General features: G+C 57.2%; 1 protein-coding gene across 1 annotated transcript; it reads right to left on the bottom strand.

The window, feature by feature from the left end:
- Nucleotides 1-5,333: 5,333 nt before the first annotated feature.
- Nucleotides 5,334-6,800, bottom strand: LOC129515635 (whey acidic protein-like). Its single transcript, XM_055334596.1, has 4 exons — nt 6,707-6,800; nt 6,178-6,318; nt 5,771-5,929; nt 5,334-5,401 (listed from the first exon to the last, which is right to left on the bottom strand). Exons 1-4 carry the CDS (start codon nt 6,798-6,800, stop codon nt 5,385-5,387), a joined length of 411 nt encoding a protein of 136 aa, XP_055190571.1. The 3' UTR covers nt 5,334-5,384.
- Nucleotides 6,801-19,537: the final 12,737 nt, after the last annotated feature.

Genomic DNA, 19,537 nt, shown 5'->3' with positions numbered 1-19,537 from the left:
GCCTCAGCCACCCAGGCGCCCCTAAAAACTGGCCCAAGAATTTGAATAGATGTCTCCAAAGAATTTACATAAATGTCTGATGAGCACATGAAAGGAGCTCGGTGCCACCAGTCATCAGGAAAATGCCAACCAAAGCCACCGCGAGGTGCCCCTTTGCACTCACTCAGTGTGGCTGTGGTTGAAACAACCAGCACAGACCCCAGAAGATGAAGAGCGTTGGTGAGGGCGCCGGGAGCTTGGGAGGCTAAGGCTTCACAGTCAGCCGTGACCCGGGCTGGCTTTTTTGGAAGACGTGGCGGTTTCACGGAACAGTCGCTGTGGGACTCGGGGGCACACCTGAGAACACGGGAAACGTGTCTGTGCCAACACCTGCACACAGGTGTTCGCAGAGGTGTTACCCGAAAAAGCCCCAAACTAGATGTGTGCCAGCAATGGTGGGCGAGCGAGCGCACAATGTGGCGTGTCCCAAGTGGGATACTAGCCAGTACGCTCGGTGACCGTGCCCTCCCCGCGTGATTTCACCTGGGTGCCTCGTCCTGGAGGCGCAGAGGTGCACATGGAAGGAGACGGTGGTCCCTGGGCTGGGATCGTGGGGATGGGGCCGCTTTGGGTGCTGGAAGTGTTCTGGGATTGGAGCGCTTGTCCGAGACCACGAAGAGCCACCGGGGTCTGCAGTGGGGCAGCGGCCACGTACTCTGGGAGCTCTGTGGCCCAGCTAGTGCGTCAGAGGCCAGTGGGCCCAAGAAAGGGCCTCGCCTGCTGTTGGGCCGTGTTTAGGGCGCCTGCCGTTGCCGTCTGTTTAGTTCTTTACTCTGGGGCTGGCGAGACGCCGAGGCGTTTCCAGAGCTGCCAACGTTTTGGGAGCCTGGGCGTGGGGAGCCCAGGGCCTCAGGTTTGAGCCCGCAGACCTCTCCTGGGCCCTGGTTCTGATGCTCTTGCAGCTGGAGGTTGCAAGGGTGGCTCGTCTGGGGCCCTTCTGGCCATGACCAGGAGTGGGAGGTGGCCCACCCAGGGCCCCGTGGGGTCCCTCAAAGCCTCTCCTACTTCCTGGAGTCAGGAGCTCATGCTTCCAGCAAACGTGACCCAGCAGGCACATCTCCATTGAGGTGGTGGCCTCGGCCACCCAGACAGAGGGCCTCCCACCTCGCCATCACCGCCGCCGCCGCCGCCAGGGAGTGGTGTCCAGGCCTAGGGGCTACGTCTGGGGCCACCACGGTCACTCAGGTCTGTGCAGATGGCCCTGCGCTCTGAGCCGACGGGGGCAGGAGCCTTGTCAGGATGGGAAGCATCAGGCTCCACTTGGTGGCTTGGGGGAAAGATCTGATTTGTCAGGTGCTCAGTGTTCTGAGCGCTGGGCTTGGAACCCCCTCTGCCTTCAGAGGACCCAGCTGGGCGTGGGGAGGATGGGGCGCTTTGTCCCTGCTTCCCCCTCCAGGTCCCGCTGTGAGCCCCTTGGCTCCCCCTCCGCACCCCCACGCCACCCTGGTCACTGTGCCCCTCCCGGCAAAGCTAGCCTGCAGCTCCCTTGCCCCCTGGTGATGGGGGGGGGCCTGATGGTGACCTGAGGACAGAGTGTCCTTGGTGGGGGGGGTGGCCCCAGCTCGGTGCCCTCTGACAGCAGGATGCTGCGGAAGGACCGCCTGCCGCCCTGGAGGTGAAGAGCACCAGTCTGGCAGGAAGACTGGGTGAGGGGCTGGTCTCCCTTGGGTGGCAGGGAGGGGGGCGGGGGGATGCTGGGGAGATCTCAGCCCGTCCTGTCCCACATGCTTGCAACAGATGGAGTGGCAGGCCCAGAGCAGCGTGCAGGCCTGCCAGGGACTCTTCCTGCTGCAATCTGGAGCAGATGAGCTGGCGATGACAGTGTGACAGCGGGGTGGCGGGCGGTGGGGGAGGTGAGGGCTCCACCCGGCGCTGGGCCTTCCTGGGATCCCCTGGACAGTGAGGTGTGGCGATGGCACCTGCCTTCCCTCTGCAAGGCTGGGTTTTGGCTGGGGCTGGGCAGAGGTGTCCCCCAGACCGGCCCCGGGGGGTGGGGTGGGGAACCCCTGGTGAGCTACCTTGGTGGACAGGCCGCACACCTGTCGCTGGGGAATCCAGCGCCTCCTCTGAGGCTTCTTGGGGACAGGTCTGGAAGGGTACACCTGGCCGCCTCCAGAGTTCATCTCCCCTCCCCCCATGCCTCTTCTACATGCAGGGTTTGGGGTCTTCTCCTACCAAGGTGCTGTGCTGAGTCCTCTGTAGAATCACCGAAAGGTGGGCCTGAGGACTCCCCTTTCTTAGGGAAAGATCCTCCCTCAGGGCCTCCCCAAACTTCCTAAGAGGAGGGGGGAGGGGAGAGGGAGGGGGAGGAACCACACTTGAAGGTCTGTTGGCTCAGCCAGGCGTGTGACCCTGTCCCATGCACCCTCACTGCACCCTTGCACCCTCACGTGTGGGAAACAGGCCAGAGTGGAGGATGAGACTGCCCAAGGGTGCGTGGAGAATGAGCACCCAGGGCTCCTATAGTCCCAAAGCCCCAGTGCCTCTGCCCTCTGACCCCTTAATCCTGACAGAAGCCAGGTCCCCAAACCCCATGGATCCACACATCCAACCTCCCCTCCCTCTGTCCCTCCTCCCTCCACCTCCTACATTGTTCCTGCTCCTGCATCTCTTCATCGCCCCTCCTTCCTCTTCCTCCTTCCTTCCTCCTCCTTCAGTCCTTTGTCTCTCAGTCATCCATCCTCCTGCATCCCTCCTCCCCCCTCCCTCTCCCTCCTCCGTTCCTCACCCAGTCCACCCTTCCACCTTGCCCATCCTCCCACCACTACACCATCCACCTAGAAGTCCTGCAGAGCCCTCCTGGTGTGGTGGGCAAGTGCTGGGGACAGTATGGGTGCGAGGGCCCTTCTGGTCGCCTCTCCTGGCTGGAGCCAGAGGGGCCTGGGAGCTCCAGGGTGGGAGGGGCTGGAAGGTGCTGGATCCCCCTCTCCCCATGTCCCCCTGCAAGCCACTGTTCTAAAATACCACATAGTAGGAAATCCATGGCCAGGAGAGCAGATGGGAGACTGTCACAGTTCCCGGGAGGAGGGCCACACGGGGAAGTGCCTGGCCAGAAGGCAGGGGGAGGGTTGCTGTGGGCACCAGCCTTTATGTGGTTTCCGTGGGGAGGACTGGGCAAGGGCCAGCAGGCCGAGGACAGGTGGTGTGGCTGGGCGGTGTGGCTGCCTCCGTAGGCCCCGCTGTGCCTGTGCCGGGGCTGCTCCTCCTCCTCTGGTCCCTGTGGGTGAGGAGGGCAGGGGAGAGTGGGCTGGAGCATAGGACCCCCACGGAGGAGGGGTTGGGCCATGGGCTCCGCAGTGATTTGCATTGGATAAGGGTGCTCCCCCTTACCCAGGGCAGGAGGGCTGCTCCTGAGCAGGAGTGAGGAGGGCAGGGGTGCGGGTGGGTAAGCGCCCAGTGTAGCACGTAGGGCAGATGTTAGGCTGTCAAGCTGACAAGCTGGACACGTGGCCATGCAGGGATGGAGGGGGTGGGCGTTCGCAGGGGAGGGTCCCCCAGCATGTAGGTGGGGGCCAGTGTGTCTCCGCCTGGTTCACTCTGAGGTCGAGGCGGGGCGGGCTGCGCGGTTCAGCCCCCCCCCATAACACTGAGGGGCAACCGCGCTGTCTGATGGCACCTTTGAATCCTCCTGGTGCACATCTCTGGTAGGGCCACCACATGTGAGTGTTGGGATCCCCTCGAGTGGCACTGGGGCTCGCAGAGCCACGGGGCCCTAGGATGCGTGGTGCCAGGTTCAGTCCCTTGCTTGGGGTGGGGACCAGCTCTCTGCTGTGGAGGGAGCTCGCCTTGGTGAAAAATGGTCATGTAAGGGGGATGCTTCAAGACCATGTGTCTCTCCCAGGGGCTCCCGGGTGTCTGGTGACACCTGCCCGGGATGAGGATGACTTCGGAGCTGTGGAGGGTGGGCCATGGGTTTCTGGTCCTGGTGTCCCCCCGGCCCCCCATGTGGACTAGCGTTTTCCGGGAAGAGGAGCTTCCTGTCCTCCCTGTACCCTGGCGGTGCTCCAGCGGGCTGGTGATGGCTACAGGCCGGCTCCGCTTTCTGACACAAGGTGGCCCACGCAGCCTTGTCCTGTGTTCCTGCAACAGCGTCTCCAAGGAATCTGGTTCCTCTTGCTGGACAATGGTCCAGAAACAAGATTCAGCCCCTGGGCGTAGCCCTTTTCATTTGGGGTGATCCACCCTGTCTCCCTAGCTCCTGATGTGTCCGCCAGCCCCACAAGCTGCGGCCAGGCCGGCCAAGCGCCCACATGTGCCAGCCGCACACTGGGGCACCGCAAGGAGCTCTGGTCCTTGCCCTCTGCCTGGAGCAGCATTTTGAAACGTTGCAGTTTCCGGGGTGCTGCAAGCGTCCTGTGTTATTTGCAAGGACTCCACTTCCCATACCTGAGTTTTTGCTAACGAGGTGACACTGGGGCAGGAGTCTTAGACACACAGAATGGGCCGGTGGCCCAAGGAGCCAGCCTGTGGCAAGAGGGCCGGGGGCCGACTTGCTGAACGAGGGCTGAAGGCTGTGGGAAGGCCCCTGGACACCAGAGCTTGGGCGCCCCTGGGGGGCAGGGGTGGGCCCGTGACACACGGATGTGCCTACAGGTGGTGCACCCCAGCCCAGCAGGTACAGAGCCCCCCACGTCCCTCACCCACCTCCACCGTGTGGTCTTTATTTGGCTGTTACTGGTCTGGGTTCTTTACAATAGACTGTAATCATAACTATTGGGCTTTCAGAGTTCTGTGGGTCGTCCTGACAACTTACTGAGTTGGTGTGGTTCATGGGAACCCCTCCATCTGTAGGTACGTGAATTGGGGTTCAGGTGGCCTCCCGAACTGCCAGCAGGTGCTTGCAGTCAAGGCAGTAGGGTGGGAGCCGCAGGGGGGTTAGCATCAGAACTGCCGTGAGCGGTGGGGTGCCCACTGGGTATCTGCTGGGGGGTGCACCTTCCCTGGAGGTCCCAAGGGTGGTGTGGGCACTGACACTGCTGTAACCATGCCTCCCCTCTGCACACCACTGCACAGATGGGGTTACACGCCTGCTGTAGAGAGAGGCCGAGGTGACTTGGGAGCCCAGTCCTCCCTGCAGACCCTGCTCCACTCCTGTCCCCGCACCAGCAGCACCTGTCACAGGGACCGGCCCCCGGGGGGCCAGAGACCCGGGAGCTCCCAGAGGCCTGTGTGCTTTGTCCCTCCCAGCAGGTGCCCAGGACAGATGGACAGACAGAGTGAAGCTCAGGTTTTTATTAGCAGCAGGCAGGAAACATCTTATGTTCTCTGGATTCAAGAGAGAAGGTTCTTGCCAAGCAGACTCAGGCCAGTCACTCCTGGCAGCCCGGGGCTCCTGGGGAAGGCTGTCACTGAAGTGGTTCCTCTGCAGGGACATGGAGGCCTCAGAGGCGAGCCAACCAAGGTGGCAGGGGGGACGCCCCATACCCATCGCTCCCCGGCCCTCATGGTGCCCACGGGCTGGCGAGGACACAGATGGCCAGGAACCACATTTCCCAGCTGCCCCCAGACCTCCTCCCACATTCAGGAGCCCCGATGCCTCCCAAAGTTCCGTGACAAGGCCAAGGTTCTGCTCAGGCCGGGTTGGACACATCCTGTCCTGCTGGGCAAGTCTCTGGGCTTCTGCCTCCCTTGCTGGCCCGACACCCACCCTTTGCCCCAGCAGCACAGACCTTCTGCTCCATCCGTGGTCAGGGGCCGCGGTGGTGGCCCGGGGAGGGTGCGGGGCACTCACCTGCCTCGGGGTCCCGACACTGCATGGCACACACACTGAGACAGCACTTCCTGTGGCCCGCACACTGATCATCCCTGGAGCACTCACTGCTCTCCAGGCAGGGCTCGGGGGTCAGCGGGATCTGCACGCGGGGGCAGTGGCCGGCTTTCTGCACAGGCACTGGGGAGGGATGGGCTGTCAGGTGGCCCCAGGCCACCGTGCTACTGGGGAGGGGACCGCAGGCACCGGGTAGAGGGGCCTGGGCAAGGCTGGCGGGGGAGCGTGTTCACTGACGGGTTGAGTTTAGGGGGCTGGCAGTGGGTCACTCGGAGGGGGGTGGCGTGAGCACTCAGGGTTGACCCTGACAGAGCCAGTTCCTCCCTCCCCCAGACAGACCTCAGGGTGGGGGCACAGGGGTGCCGTGTTACCGATGAAGGGGACCACACAGGAGCGGCTGCAGGGGCTCCTGGGGCAGCATTTGGTGCCTTGGGGACAGTTGTCATCAGAGTTGCAGGAGACAACGCAGGTGTCTTCCTCCGAAGAGCTGACCTCCGGGCACACGGCCTGCCCTGGACATAGGACGGGTTCAGGGAAAAGCAGGCTGGGGTGACAGTCATGAGGAGTCTGGTCCCCAGCACCTGAACTCACGCCCTTTATTGAAGGGAAGACAATACGCGGAGCATGACTTGGGGACAAAAGGGTGCGTCAGGCACAGGTCCATGGCAGCAGGTGGTGTCAAGACCCAGGGGGCCAAGGACAGGCCTACCGTGCTCCAGGAGCTGTCCTGCCATCGGGGACAGTGGCCTGGGCCCTGCAGCTCATGGCAGTCTCTGGGCAGGGCCCTGCTCCTGGGCAGTCGGGGATCCCCGAGGACCAGCCTCCTCACTGAAACGTCAGGGCCAGTGCTGTGTCCGGGGCCCTCCTCAGTACCTCCCAGGGGCAGCAGCTCAGGCCTACCTGGCAAGGTAAGGGTGGGGGCCGGGGCTGGGGCCAGGGCCAGGGTGGCCCCCAGAGCCAGCAGGGCCAGAGCGAGGCCAGCAAGACAGCGCATGGTGGCGGGTGGCAGGCAGGTGGTAGATGGTGGCCTGCGGGGCCCCAAGGGCCTTTAAAGGCAGCAGTGGGAGGGTGGATGTGGGGCAGGGGCTGGCGCTGTCCCAGCTGGCCTAGAGGCTTCCGCCTTAGGCAGGCGAGCTGCATCAGGGAAGAGTCTTAAAACTTTAAAAAGTCCCTGATATGGTGTGCCATTTTCCTGCCTCGTGGTGGTGTGGCCCGGAGGGCCGTGGGGGTAGGATGGGGGGCCAGGCCATTGCCCTCAACTAAACAAAACCGTGATGTGTCTGCGAAGAAGAAGGTCGAGGAGCTCGCAGATCCTAAGTTGTCATCATCACTTGAAGAGGAACTCATCTCAGCGCTGGGTGGGGGATGTTAACATGGTCGTGCTGATGGTGTCCTAGGGTTTGCAAACAGCTGGTTGTTACCTTGCACACCTGGAACCAGTATGTTCCTGATAGCACTTAAAAAAGAGAAAGATTAGGGGATCCCTGGGTGGCTCAGTGGTTTAGCATCTGCCTTCGGCTCAGGGCATGAATCCAGAGACCTGGGATCGAGTCCCGTGTCAGGCTCCCTGCATGGAGCCTGCTTCTCCTCCTGCCTGTCTCTCTCTCTTTCTCTCTCTTTCTCTGTCTCTCATAAATAAATAAATGAAATCTTAAAAAAAAAAAATTAAACAAAAAAATGAGCAGAGAAGGGAAAAATGGGACCCAGGAGAGCACAGCGTCCTCCCTGTGCCCTGCCTCCCCCTCATCCTGCACTCAGAGCTCCGGAAGTGGGGGGTGGATCGAGGTGGGGAGGGGGCAATCGGGAGGACAGGCTGTGGCTCTTGTGGCTTCTCTGGAACGTGTTAGAGCCACGGCCCGCGGGCAGAGGACTTCCCGGCGGTTTCTGTGCAGGGCACGGTGGCCACTGGGAAGGCCTCTTCCCAGAAGGGCTCTGTCTGTGTCAGGCCAGCGTGGCTGGGCTGCCCTCTTGGGGCCCGAGGGAGCTTCCTTCATCCTTCCGGCCTGAGGGCCTGGGGGGGGGGGGGGCTGGGAGGCTGTGGACCAGGCCAGTGAAGGGCCCTAGGCCGCTTTCCTCCCCCCTGCAGCCCTCGGCCTGTGCTCCCCGCATTTCCAGACATTTCAGCCCAGACCGTCTTCCCATCCGTGCCCAGGGGCTCCGAGCCACCTCACGCCCCCCTAGCAGAGTTCTGGGGTGCCCAGGCCCTCCGAGGTCGGCCAGCGCAGAGAACCTGGCCAACGACAGTGACTCTTCTGTGCTGGCAGTTCAGACTGTCTCCCCCCTGAAGCCCAGCCCGAGAAGGAGGCAACGCACAGGCCTAGGGGGAGACCCTCGTGGTATGGAGGTCCCAGTCACTCTTAGGGGGTCCCCTGGGCCTTTCTGTCCCGCCTACACCAACAGTAGGGGGCTCAGGGTCTCGCTTGCTTAGATGCTGGTCCAAGGCCAGGCTGACCACGCCTGCCACTGGCTCCCTGGGGACGTGGCCCTTGGTCTGCGCAGCCTGCAGCTGCAAGGTCTGGGGGTGGCCATCCTGCCTGGTCCCCTCCTTCCTGACCATGCGGAGCACCAGCATGGGGGTGGGGGGCTGGTATGCCTCCCTCCTGCCCGGTTCACTTGGAGTTTGAGGCAGGGGGGCTGGGCTCAGGCTCCCCCACCACCTGTCTCCCCATCCCTCCTTCCTCCCCCACCCCTCTCCTCCCCTCAGGCTTCTTGATGGGCTGTGGGTGGTGACTCTGGGCTGCTGCTGCCTGGAGCTGAGGCTGGGGGGTGCCCTGGTCCCCGCTGGAGGGAGCCTGTCTGTTGGGGAGTCAAAGGCCCGCAGGACAGCAGAAGGCCCCTGCGGACAGCCAAGGTGCCGCTGGACCTGGAAAGCTCTCTGTGATGCAGTTCAGATTATTTAGAAGACAGTTTCTAGAAAAATAACACGTGCATTGTAGGAAGCCCAGACAATTCAGAAAGGCAGGGAGAAGAAAAGAAAACTCAGGCCCGCCGGGCATCCTGGAGCTGTCTTGTTGCCGGCTGGCTCGGACTTCACCTAGTTGTCCCTGGAGCCAGTGTCACCGTGCTTTGTCTTCATCTATCGTTGTCCGTCCACCATCCACCCATCGCACATCGCTACGTATGTAGGCTGCCCCCTGCCCCCCACCGATCTGGGTCATTGGGGCTGAGCTGAGCGCTATACCCATAGGCTGAGCTCTCCCAGACCCTCCATGCTTCCAGAAAGCTCCACACTCCCGTGCTGGAGCAGTGGGCATTCAGCAGCAGGCTACCACCATTGTAAACATTTCCTCACTTGCAAAGGGGGGAGACTTCTCCCCAGCCTGGGTCTCCTCCAGGGGCGCAGGGGTCTGCTCTAATTACCTGGGGTCGCGAGCCATGGCCGGAGGGGACTCACAGCCCATGGGGCGGGGGTGGGGAGGAGCATGAGCAAAGGGTGCGGCCAGAGAAATGTGGGGGCAGATGCACATCTACCTTCATGGCTCTGAGGGCAGGTGGAAAAAACAGAGGTTTCCAGGAAGGATGTAACCCTGAGCTCTCCAGCCCCAGGGCAGGGCCTGGGGGTGCTCGCTGGTCACACCCGCAAGCCTCAGCCCATCTGCTGAGACATACAGGCCTTCCTGCTTCCCAGCAGCTTCCGAAAGCCAGGACAGGTGGGGAAATGAGGCCCCACTGTGATCACCAGGTGCATCATGGACTTATAGGGCCAAGCACGCAGCATCCCCACTGGTCCTGCGGGATCAGCTTGCCTGGGGTTTCCTCCAGTTCTCAAGGTCAAGACAGGTCAGGGTGGCCATGCCCCTGTCTGTGGGGATCGTCGGGGCCCCTGAATGGGAGTTTTGAGCTCAGTCCACATCACCAGGTATCAGGACCCCTGGGTGGGGGTCCTGTCCTCATCATGACCCTGGCTCCCAGGGCCCGGAGTGGGGGTGAGGGGCCAGGGGAGCTCACTTGTGCTTCCTCTCCAGCAGACACTGATTTTTTTGGGGGGCTCCAATAGAAGGCATGCAACATTGTGCCTTCCTCCTCCCTCCACAATCTCGCATCTCATCCCCTCCCATGGCATTTAAAAATCTTACTTTCCTTGCCAACAGTAAGAGAATGGAAGACTTTCTGTTAAAATCTAGTTCTGGTGGGGAGCATGGGAAGGCCCGCTGGGCAAGGCGCATGGTGCGTGTCCACAGCGAGGGCACCCCATCGCCCAGGTGGGCAGAGGCCCAGAGGCAGACAGGAGGGAGGGCTTCCCGGTGGAGGGGGCACAGGACAGGTGGGGGCTGTGGGCCTGGGGGGCTGGAGGGGGCCAAGGAGAGCTGGGGCGACCTGTGTGATCTATACACGTGTATCAGCACATTGATCCATATGTAGCACATTTACACACACACGTAGCTATCCATTTCTGTGCACACACGTATGTGCCCACGTGTGCACCATTTATATCTGTGCTTGTGTATCTACCATAGTGTGCAGCCCCTTTGCCTTGGGCTGTCCAGAGTCCTGGGACTTTCCAGCATGTCTGGTGAGTTCTCTTCCTCCGCAGCAGCCTCCTAGGAAGGATCTGGACTCTGTCTGTGTGCTGGGGACACCCGGGTCTCCTTCAGGGCCTGGCCGGACCACAGACTGGGCAGCCCCTGGCTGGTGACTGGCTTGAGGTTTAACAGTACATGAAGGCCGGTCCGGGGGTCTACACCAGCATACTGGGAGCCGACGAGCCGCCCACCTGGGGTTGAGGGACTGTGATGGGACAGTAACTCCAGGTGTGTCGGCCCAGCACCTCCCTAGCGCCCTACCCCTGCAGACCTCGGCTTGGAGGCCAGGAGATCCATCTAGCCCAGGTTCACCTGGGACCCCAGCCTGCAGGGTGTCAGCAAATGGACACTTATGATTGTATTCGTGTAACGTGGGAATCCAGGAATCCGTGAAGGGCCGTGGGAGCTCAGTCCTGCTGAGGAGGGCTGGGCCCTCGTCCCCACCCTCAATCCGGGTCTGGGTGCGGTCGGTGCTGTGATGCTGCCAAACCTGGCCCCTGAGCCCCCAACCCTGCTGCTCTATCTGCCACCTGGAGTGAGACCCTGGGGTGTCGGTGGGAAGGGCACTCACCATCCACTGATGAGTTAGGAGGCACGATGATAGAGCAGCTGTACGGTCAGATTTGGTGTCGACAGTGCGCTGGTCCAAACACGGCACCACCCGTGGGGGCAGCACCATGCAGCTCACGGCTGGTCCCGGTGACTCCTCTTTAGGACATCTGGGTCAGGACCTCTCCAACCCCAGAAACCGTCTTGCAGAGGCAGTCTTAGGACCCCCCAGATCCTGCTGTGGGCAGAGTTGTACTCCCACAGATGCTCCCCGTAGAGGAATATTTAGTTTCCAAACAAGAAATCACAGTGCGCTGTCCTTGCTTGTTACCACGGAGCTGTGTGCTAATTCTCCTGCAAGAAGTGTGTACCCTCAAAAAAAAAAAACCCCACAAACAAACAAAAAGAAGTGTGACCCTCGGGCATGGAGGAGGACCACAAACGACTGCATGGGCCATCCGTCCGAGTTCCCTGGGGCTCCAGAAAGAGTGGTGGGCAGAGTGCGGGGCTCCAAGGGCTGTGTCTGGGCTGCGCTCCTGTGTGCCCCCTTCACGGGGCAGGGGGGCTGAGGTGGACAGTGGGAAAGCCCCAGAAGGCAGGGCCTGGGCCCCGGAGCAGGGCTGCCCGGGGCGTCCTTCAAAGCTGGCCTGTGGCCGAGGCCCTCAAGGCACGAGGTGGGCAGCGGGCTCGGTGTGCAAGGCCTCCCACGGGCCCGTGTGGACATGGCCACTCCTCCCTGCGGGTCTGAGGGATGTGGACAAGTGCTTATGGAAGCGGGAGACATCAGTCCACCTCTCTCGACAGTTGGCAGAATGACTTCAAATGACTTCATGGATGTTAGCAGGAATGTGGGAAAGCTTGGCGCCAGTGTCACCGAGCCCAACCCTCTGACGTCGACAGGACTCCCTGCCCACTGACAGCAAAGTCCATGTTCCCTTCACGCGCCCACAGACCAGGGTGGCTACATCCTGGTCCTCAGAACAGGGGGAGCCATGGGTGGTTTTCTGTGAGCACAGGGGAATTAAAGTAGAAATTGGTAACGGACAAATAATAGGAAAACCCCCCAAGTCTTGGCAACTAAACCACACACTTCTAAATAACCCATGGGTCCAAGTGAAGCCCCAGGGGATGTAGAGCCCCCCAACTGGATGACCAGTTCCATTGGCACGTTCCCCGCTGTGGGGCACGGCTGGGGCAAGGCTGGTGGGGGAGACACGGCGAGTGTCACCTCAACACTCTGAGCTCCTCCATCCCCGAAGGAAGGAATGACAAAGAGCAGTGACAACCCAAGCAGCTAAAGGCAGGGAGCAATAAAAGATAAAGAGAGAAATCAGTAATTCCAGGGGCACCTGGGTGGCTCAGCCAGTGAAGTGTCTGCCTCGGCTCAGGTCATGATCTCAGGGTCCTGGGATCGAGTCCTGCATCAGGCTCCCTGCTCAGTGGGGCATCTGCTTCTCCCTCTCCCTCTGACCCTTGCCCCCCAACCCCACTGCTTGTGCTCTCTCTCTCTCCCTCAAATAAATAAATAATTTTTTTAAAAAAATCAATAAATCCAGAACAGAAACACAGAGAAAAATGTATGAAGCAAAACTGCCCACAGATTCTGGTTCTTTTTTTTTTTTTTTTAAAGATCTTATTTATTTTTTTTTGTGAGAGACACACAGAGAGGCAGAGACACAGGCAGAGGGAAAAGCAGGGTCCCTGCGGGGAGCCCGATGCGGGACTCTATCAGACCACCAGGACCCTGGGATCACGCCCTGGGCCAAAGGCAGATGCTCAACAGCTGAGCCCCCCCCAGCCCCCTCCCCCCGCGTCCTCAGATTCTGGTCCTTTGGGAAGATCCGGAAAATCGACAAAACTAGCGAGATTGACAAAGGAAAAGAGAGGGGACAAAGCGGGGATATGGCCGGGGAGGGAGGTGAGGGAACCCTGCTGGCTGCTCCCCTTCACATCTGCACAACAGGACAACACGGAAGGGACCAGCTTCTCAATGGCCTGGGCTGCACTCGCCCAGGAGGAAGCAGTTAAGGAACTGAGCTCACGCTGAACATTCCCGGAATAGAGACCTCCAGGCCCAGGGCATGACCAGAGGGTTTCACGGGTGACTTGTCCCAAGCATTCAAGACCAATTCTGCACAATTAATTCTAGAAAACAGAATAGGACAGAACCCTTCCCAACTCATTTTATATAAGCAGATTTACACTGAATGCGCCCCAGCCTGATAGAGACAGCAGAGCACGCACACATGTGCACACAGGCACACTCAGGTGTCCTCAGTGCAGGGAACCCAGTCATAGGTACAAAGAATACACACCGTGAGCCAGTGGGGATGCTCCGCGGGTGCAAGGCTGGTTCGATATTTGAAAACCAATCCGCGTAAACTACTGTATTAACAGCATAAAGCAGGAGAATCGAGGTAAAAGCTCGCAGAACGTTAGGAATGGGAGGGAATTTCCTTGGCTGGAGAACATCTACAACAGGATCCCTGTCAAAACCCCAGGAAGATTTCTGGTAGCTGTACACAAGGTCATTCTAAAACTTTACATGGGAAAGTAAAAAGGGGAACTGAGTAGCTAAACGGGTTTGGGGGAAGAATAGACAGAGGAAAGCGGTCTGTGTGATGCAGGATGTCGCGGCCGTGCCAGGACGTGCGGGCCGGGCCACGGGACGGACACCCGGGATGTGGGGTCTGTTCGCAGCCCCCACAGACACAGCTTACTGATCGTTGGACAAGAGGTGCAAGTCCAACTCTGTGGGAAGGAAGAGTGATCCTTTCGGCTGATGGGTCAAGTGACGTCCACAGGAGAAAGCGCACTTTTTTTCTTTTTTAGAATAAACTTTGACTTAAGCCTCACACCTTATAGAGAAATTAACCCCAGTTGGACCACAGGGGACAGCCTGATAAAGGGCCCATGGGATCTCTCCAGATCAAAACTAAAAAGTAGAAAATGTAATGAAAAAAAAAAACAACAAGGCGGGGACTTTTTGCTCAGTGGATAAAGCATATCCCTTCAGCTCAGGTCATATCTTGGGGTCCTGGGATCGAGTCCTGCATCGGGCTCTCTGCTCAGCGGGAGCCTGCTTCTCCCTCTTTGTCTCCCTGTCCCTGCTCCCCTAGGTCAGGCACACTCTCTCTCACTCTCAAATAAATAAAATCTTAAAACAACAACAACAAAACCCAGCAAAAATAGAACATCAAGGAAAGACATTTGAGACCTAAAACGTGGAGATACATATTACACTCATAGATCGAAAGATTCAACCATCACGGATGTTCCTTGTTCCCAAATTGATTTCCAGAATCGACACAGTCCCGGTGAAAATCCTGAGGTTAGTCTTGATCCTCAGGGGAGAAGAGAGGCCTGAAATTCTCGAATGAGGCCTGCCCATGGACTTTGCGGCGGGCTTTGCAGCAGGCTGCATCAGGACCTTCCAGATGCTGGTGGCAGAGGCGCAGAGGACACAGCGGTAGATGGCGGGGCCGCCCCAAGTCCTCATGTTCCTAGGCCAAGAGAGTTGCCACTCTGGTCTCCTTTGCTGGGCGGAGCCTCTCGTTCCCTGCAGACCCACTTGCTCATTTTCACTTTGGTTCCTTGTGCTTTGGGGTCTTCTCTAAAAAAGTGCCCCGATGCCTACCAAGGGGCTTTTCCCATGTGTTCTCTTGCAGGGAGCTTTACAGCTTCAGGTCTCACGCTCGAATTTCTAGCTCATTTTCAGTAGATTTTTGTGACTGGGGTAAGAGAGGGGTCCGGTGTGGGGCTCCTCCAGTGTTCCTGGCACAGTGTATTGAAGAGAACGTCCTTTCCCCGGGAGTGTCACCAGCCCCCTCTCCATGGCGGCTGACCTCACACGCGGGGCTGTATTTCAGAGCTCCCTGTTCTGTCCCATGGACTTATGTGTCTATCGTGCCACACCGTCGGGTCACCATAGCTCTGAAACAGCCTGCTGCCTCTGGCTTCGCTCTCTCTCAGGATTGCTTTGGCTATTTTTTTTTTTTTTTTGTGGTTCCAAATGAATTTTAGAATTGTTTTTGCTACTTCCGTGAAAAATGCCATTCAAATTTTGATGGGCATCACACTGAATCTGTCCACAGCTTTGGGTAATACGGACATTTTAATGGTATTGATTCTTCCAATGCATAAACATGGTGCACCTTTCCATTAGCTTCTGTCTTCTTTAATTTTTCATTGAAGTGCAATAGTTTTTAGTGTGCAAATTTTTCGCCTCCTGGGTGAATTTATTCTTGAGTGATTTATTGTTTTTGATGCTATTGTGAATGGGCTTGTTTTACCTACTTTTCAGATATTTTACTTTTTATTTTTTAAAAAGATTTTATTTATTTATTCATGAGAGACACAGAGAGGTGCTAAACTGCTGAGCCACCCAGGCTGCCCCGATATTTTACTTTAAAGGTTTTCTTAGGGGATCCCTGGGTGGCGCAGCGGTTTGGCTCCTGCCTTTGGCCCAGGGCGCGATCCTGGAGACCCAGGATCGAATCCCACATTGGGCTCCCGGTGCATGGAGCCTGCTTCTCCCTCTGCCTGTGTCTCTGCCTCTCTCTCTCTCTCTCTCTGTGACTATCATAAATAAAAATAAAAAAAAATAAAGGTTTTCTTAAAAAAATAAATAAAGATTTTCTTATTTATTTGACACAGAGAGAGTGGGGGAGGGGCAGAGGGAGAGGGAGCGGACCAGGGAGCTCAATGTGGGACTTGATCTCAGTACCCTGAGATCATAACCTGAGCTGAAGGCAGACACTTCACCAACTGAGCTCCCCCAGGTGCCTCAACTTTTCAGATATTTTATTGTTAGCAAGTGAAAACACAACTGATTTCTGTATGTTGATTGTGTATCTTATGATTTCACTGAATTGATTGATTATTTCCAGTAGTTTTTTTGGGGGGATGTTTAGAATTTTCTATAAATAGGGCAATTACATCATCTGCAAACAATTTTATGTCTTCCTTTCTGATTTGGATACCTTTTATTTTAATTTTTTTTTCTTGCCTAATTGCTCTGGCTAGGACTTCCAGTACTATGTGGGATAGAGAGTGGCTGTCATTGTCTTGTCCCTGATCTTAGAGGAAAAGCTTTCAATCTTTCACTGTTGAGTATGAGGTTACTGGTGGGCTTGTCTTATCTGGCCTTTATTATGTTGAGGCATGTTCATTCCACATCCATTTTCACTGAGTGCTTTTATGATGCTAGGATGCTGTGCTTTGCCAAATACTTTCTCTGTATCTATTGAGATAACTGTATAGTATTTACATCATTCTATTAAGGTGTGTATTGCATTGATTTGTGAATGCTGAGTCATTCTTGCATCCTGGAGATAAAGCTCACTTAATCATGGTGTATGTATGGTTCCTTTACTTGTGGTTGAATTTGGTTTACAAATATTTAGTTGAGAATTTTTGTTGAATTTTAGTTGAGATTTTGATGAATCCATATTCATCAGGGATATTGGTCTGCAGGATTTTCTTCCCTTGTAGTGTCCTTGCCTGGCTTTGGTATCAGGGTAAGTCTCTCCTCATAAAATGAGTTTGGGAGTGTTCCCACCTCTTCAATTTTTGGGAATAGTTTGAGAAAGATTGGTGTTAATTCTTTTTTTCTTTTCTTTTTTTTTTAAAGATTTATATATTTATTTGCGAGAGACAGAGAGAATGAGTGAGTGGGGAGAGAGAATCTAAAGCAGACTCAGTGCTGAGCTTGGAACTGGACGTGGGCTCGATCTCATGGCTCTGGGATGGCGACATGAGCTGACATCACAAATCAGATGCTTAACCCACTGAGCCACCCAGGTGCCCCAGAAATACACTATTTTAAAGTGAAAGTGTGTACATTATTTTTTAAGACCCACTGGTATTTGTTGCACACTAATAGACCACAGTGTGGTATAAGCATAACTGTTCTGTGCACTGGGATACCAAACAACTCATTTGACCTGCTTTATTGTGATACTCACTTTATTGCAGTGCTCTGGACCGAATGCCTATATTCTGAATTTACTGGGCAAATTGCAAGTCAGGAAAATTGTGGTTTTTCTTCATGGTGTCCTGTTGCCTTGATTTTTCATGTTCCTGGAACTTTTGTGCTACCATCTTCACACCCAAAGGGCAGTCATGACCTGTGGTCTCACTGACTGACTCTTAAAGAGAAATAAATACCTGCTGGGATTCTCAGATTCTCTCAGACCCATGCACACACCTCCTCCTCGCTCCCTGCTCCCTCCTGTGGCAAAATTATTTAGCCTTCTGTCTCCTGCCCAGTGGGGCCACATGCCCACAGCCTTCCCTGTGCTTCCAAGGGTGGGGGCCTTTGGGAGGCCTCATCTGGGCCTTTCCCTGACCTGTGGATTTGCTCTGGCTTTCTGGGCAGGCCTGCTGGCTCTCTCTGGCCACTGCTGGTGGCCTGGGAATGTGCCCAGGCTGGAGGCCATGCTGTGTGCGTGCGAGTGCACGTGGCACACAGAGGGCCTGGGGTGCCTGGGCAGAGGCACAGGTGGCTGAGACTCCTTCTGGGTCCCTTGGCATTTGGTGTTGCTGACAGACCGGCTGAGTCCTCGGTGGGGGGTGGTGTCCTGCTTCACCGCCCGGCCTGGGTCCCTGGATCAGCAGCTGGGTGCCTGCCTTCTCCAACCAGCCTTCATCGGTCTTGGACCACGGCAGGTGTCACAGTGTCCTGGCTGTACCCCCACGTTGTCTGTGGCCGGATGCCACACTGCCTTTGTCGAGGAGGACACGAATGAGGGACATCTTGTCTGGCTGCCTTTGCGATGTCATCCAGTCTTTATTCTTCAGTGTAGGATGAGTACTCCTGCCTTTTGTTTCTGGGGCTTAATGGGCTTTCAAAAGGGGACATACTCCCCAAACACGGCTCTCAGCCTCGCGCATCTCACCAGAGATAGGGTGGTTCTGCAAAGCCGTTGGTGTCTGTGTGCTGGGGTTCCAGAAGACCTGCTCAGTCACCCTGGGGGTCTGGGGGCCAACCTCAGCAGGTCATGCTGCTGGCAGGAGCTCCTTCCTACTCCCTTTCGGGGCTGGGGATCGGAAGCTGACTTGACTTCTTAGGAAATGTGCCATATTTATTGGCACTGGGCCAGGAGCCCCCAGCGGTGGAGGGGGGGTGTCTCCTTGCTAGGGCCACTCACCTGGCTTCTCTCTGTCTTCACTGCCCGGTGGTTAGCTCTGCGCAGCCAGCTTCCTGGGTTGCTCTACACGCAGGCCCTCTGTACTCCTGAAGCACCTCCTCTTCTGGATCTCACACTGCTGAGTCCCCAGCCCTTAACTGCGCCCCCCCCCCCCCCTGTCAATTCGGGATGCACAGCCACCAGGTGGCCCACGCCCACGGTGAGGAGCATCGTGCTGCCATCGTCCCCTTTGCCGCGTGGAGACGTTTAGTGGAGGACACAGGAGTCAGAGTCCGAAACCAGGTGTCCAACTTCCAATACAGTAATTACCTTATTAAATCTTTTCATATTGGTTGCTTGTCCCTGCCTGTGGTGACGATCCCCGGTGAGGCTCGTGGGGTAACGGAGAGCCTCTCCGTGGAGCCTCTCCGTGGGTGGTGGCATGCTGTACAGCCGTTGGGCATCTTGGTTGCTGGAAGTTCCTGTAGAAACGTTGAGCGGCTAGGAAGGGGGCTCTAGGGGCGGGTGGGTGCACCAGCAAGTGTGTTTTCCAGGGTTTCCTGCAAGTGGGGCTACGGTAGGGATCCTGCAGCATCCCAGTGTCAGGTTCCTTTTTTTTTTTTTTTTTTAAAGATTTTATTTATTTATTCATGATAGTCACAAAGAGAGAGAGAGGCAGAGACACAGGCAGAGGGAGAAGCAGGCTCCATGCAGGGAGCCCGACGTGGGATTCGATCCTGGGTCTCCAGGATCGTGCCCCGGGCCAAAGGCAGGCACTAAACCGCTGCGCCACCCAGGGATCCCCCAGTGTCAGGTTCCTACGTCTTGGCCAAGAAACGTTCTTTTGCGAACATGTAACAGTGACTTCATTTCCCAGAGAAGGATGCTTATTGGCCAAGACATGTAATAACTCCTATGGCAACAGATCAACGCTCCATCGGAATAATCTGCCCAGGACCCCATGTCATCTAACACCAGAACGGTAGCACGGTTTCCCCGGAGACAGAGCCACGGAGACAGGGCCACGTGGGAAACCAGATGGCAGTCCAAAGCCTGCCTGTGCCTGGAGGGTAGCGCGGGTTCAGTCAGAGACGCGTGGGCCTCAGGCTAGCGCGGGAGCGCGGGAGGCGTGGGACACGGGGCCTGCTTGTCGCCTGCTGGGAGCTCTTGGCCACGGACACCCCACTGCCAAGGTTCCTGAGGGGCATATCTACCTCCCCTCCCTCTGCCCCGCCTCCTGCTCCCCCCTCCTCTCCTTGCCCGCCCCCATCCACTTTACACTTTGTTGCCTTGTGGAGGATTTTCATCCCCGGAATCTCCTTATTTTGTGTTGCAATCATCAAGCATTACTTTCACTTTTATTAATTTTTTTTAAAATTTTAATTTATTTATGATAGGCACACAGTGAGAGAGAGAGAGGCAGAGACACAGGCAAAGGGAGAAGCAGGCTCCATGCACCGGGAGCCCGACGTGGGATTTGATCCCGGGTCTCCAGGATCGCGCCCTGGGCCAAAGGCAGGCGCCAAACC

This window comes from Nyctereutes procyonoides, unplaced genomic scaffold (assembly GCF_905146905.1).
Source record: "Nyctereutes procyonoides isolate TBG_1078 unplaced genomic scaffold, NYPRO_anot_genome, whole genome shotgun sequence".
In the NCBI taxonomy this organism is placed as follows: domain Eukaryota; kingdom Metazoa; phylum Chordata; class Mammalia; order Carnivora; family Canidae; genus Nyctereutes; species Nyctereutes procyonoides.
The sequence above is the reverse complement of the archived record's forward strand: the minus strand, read 5'-3'. Positions and strand labels throughout refer to the sequence as shown.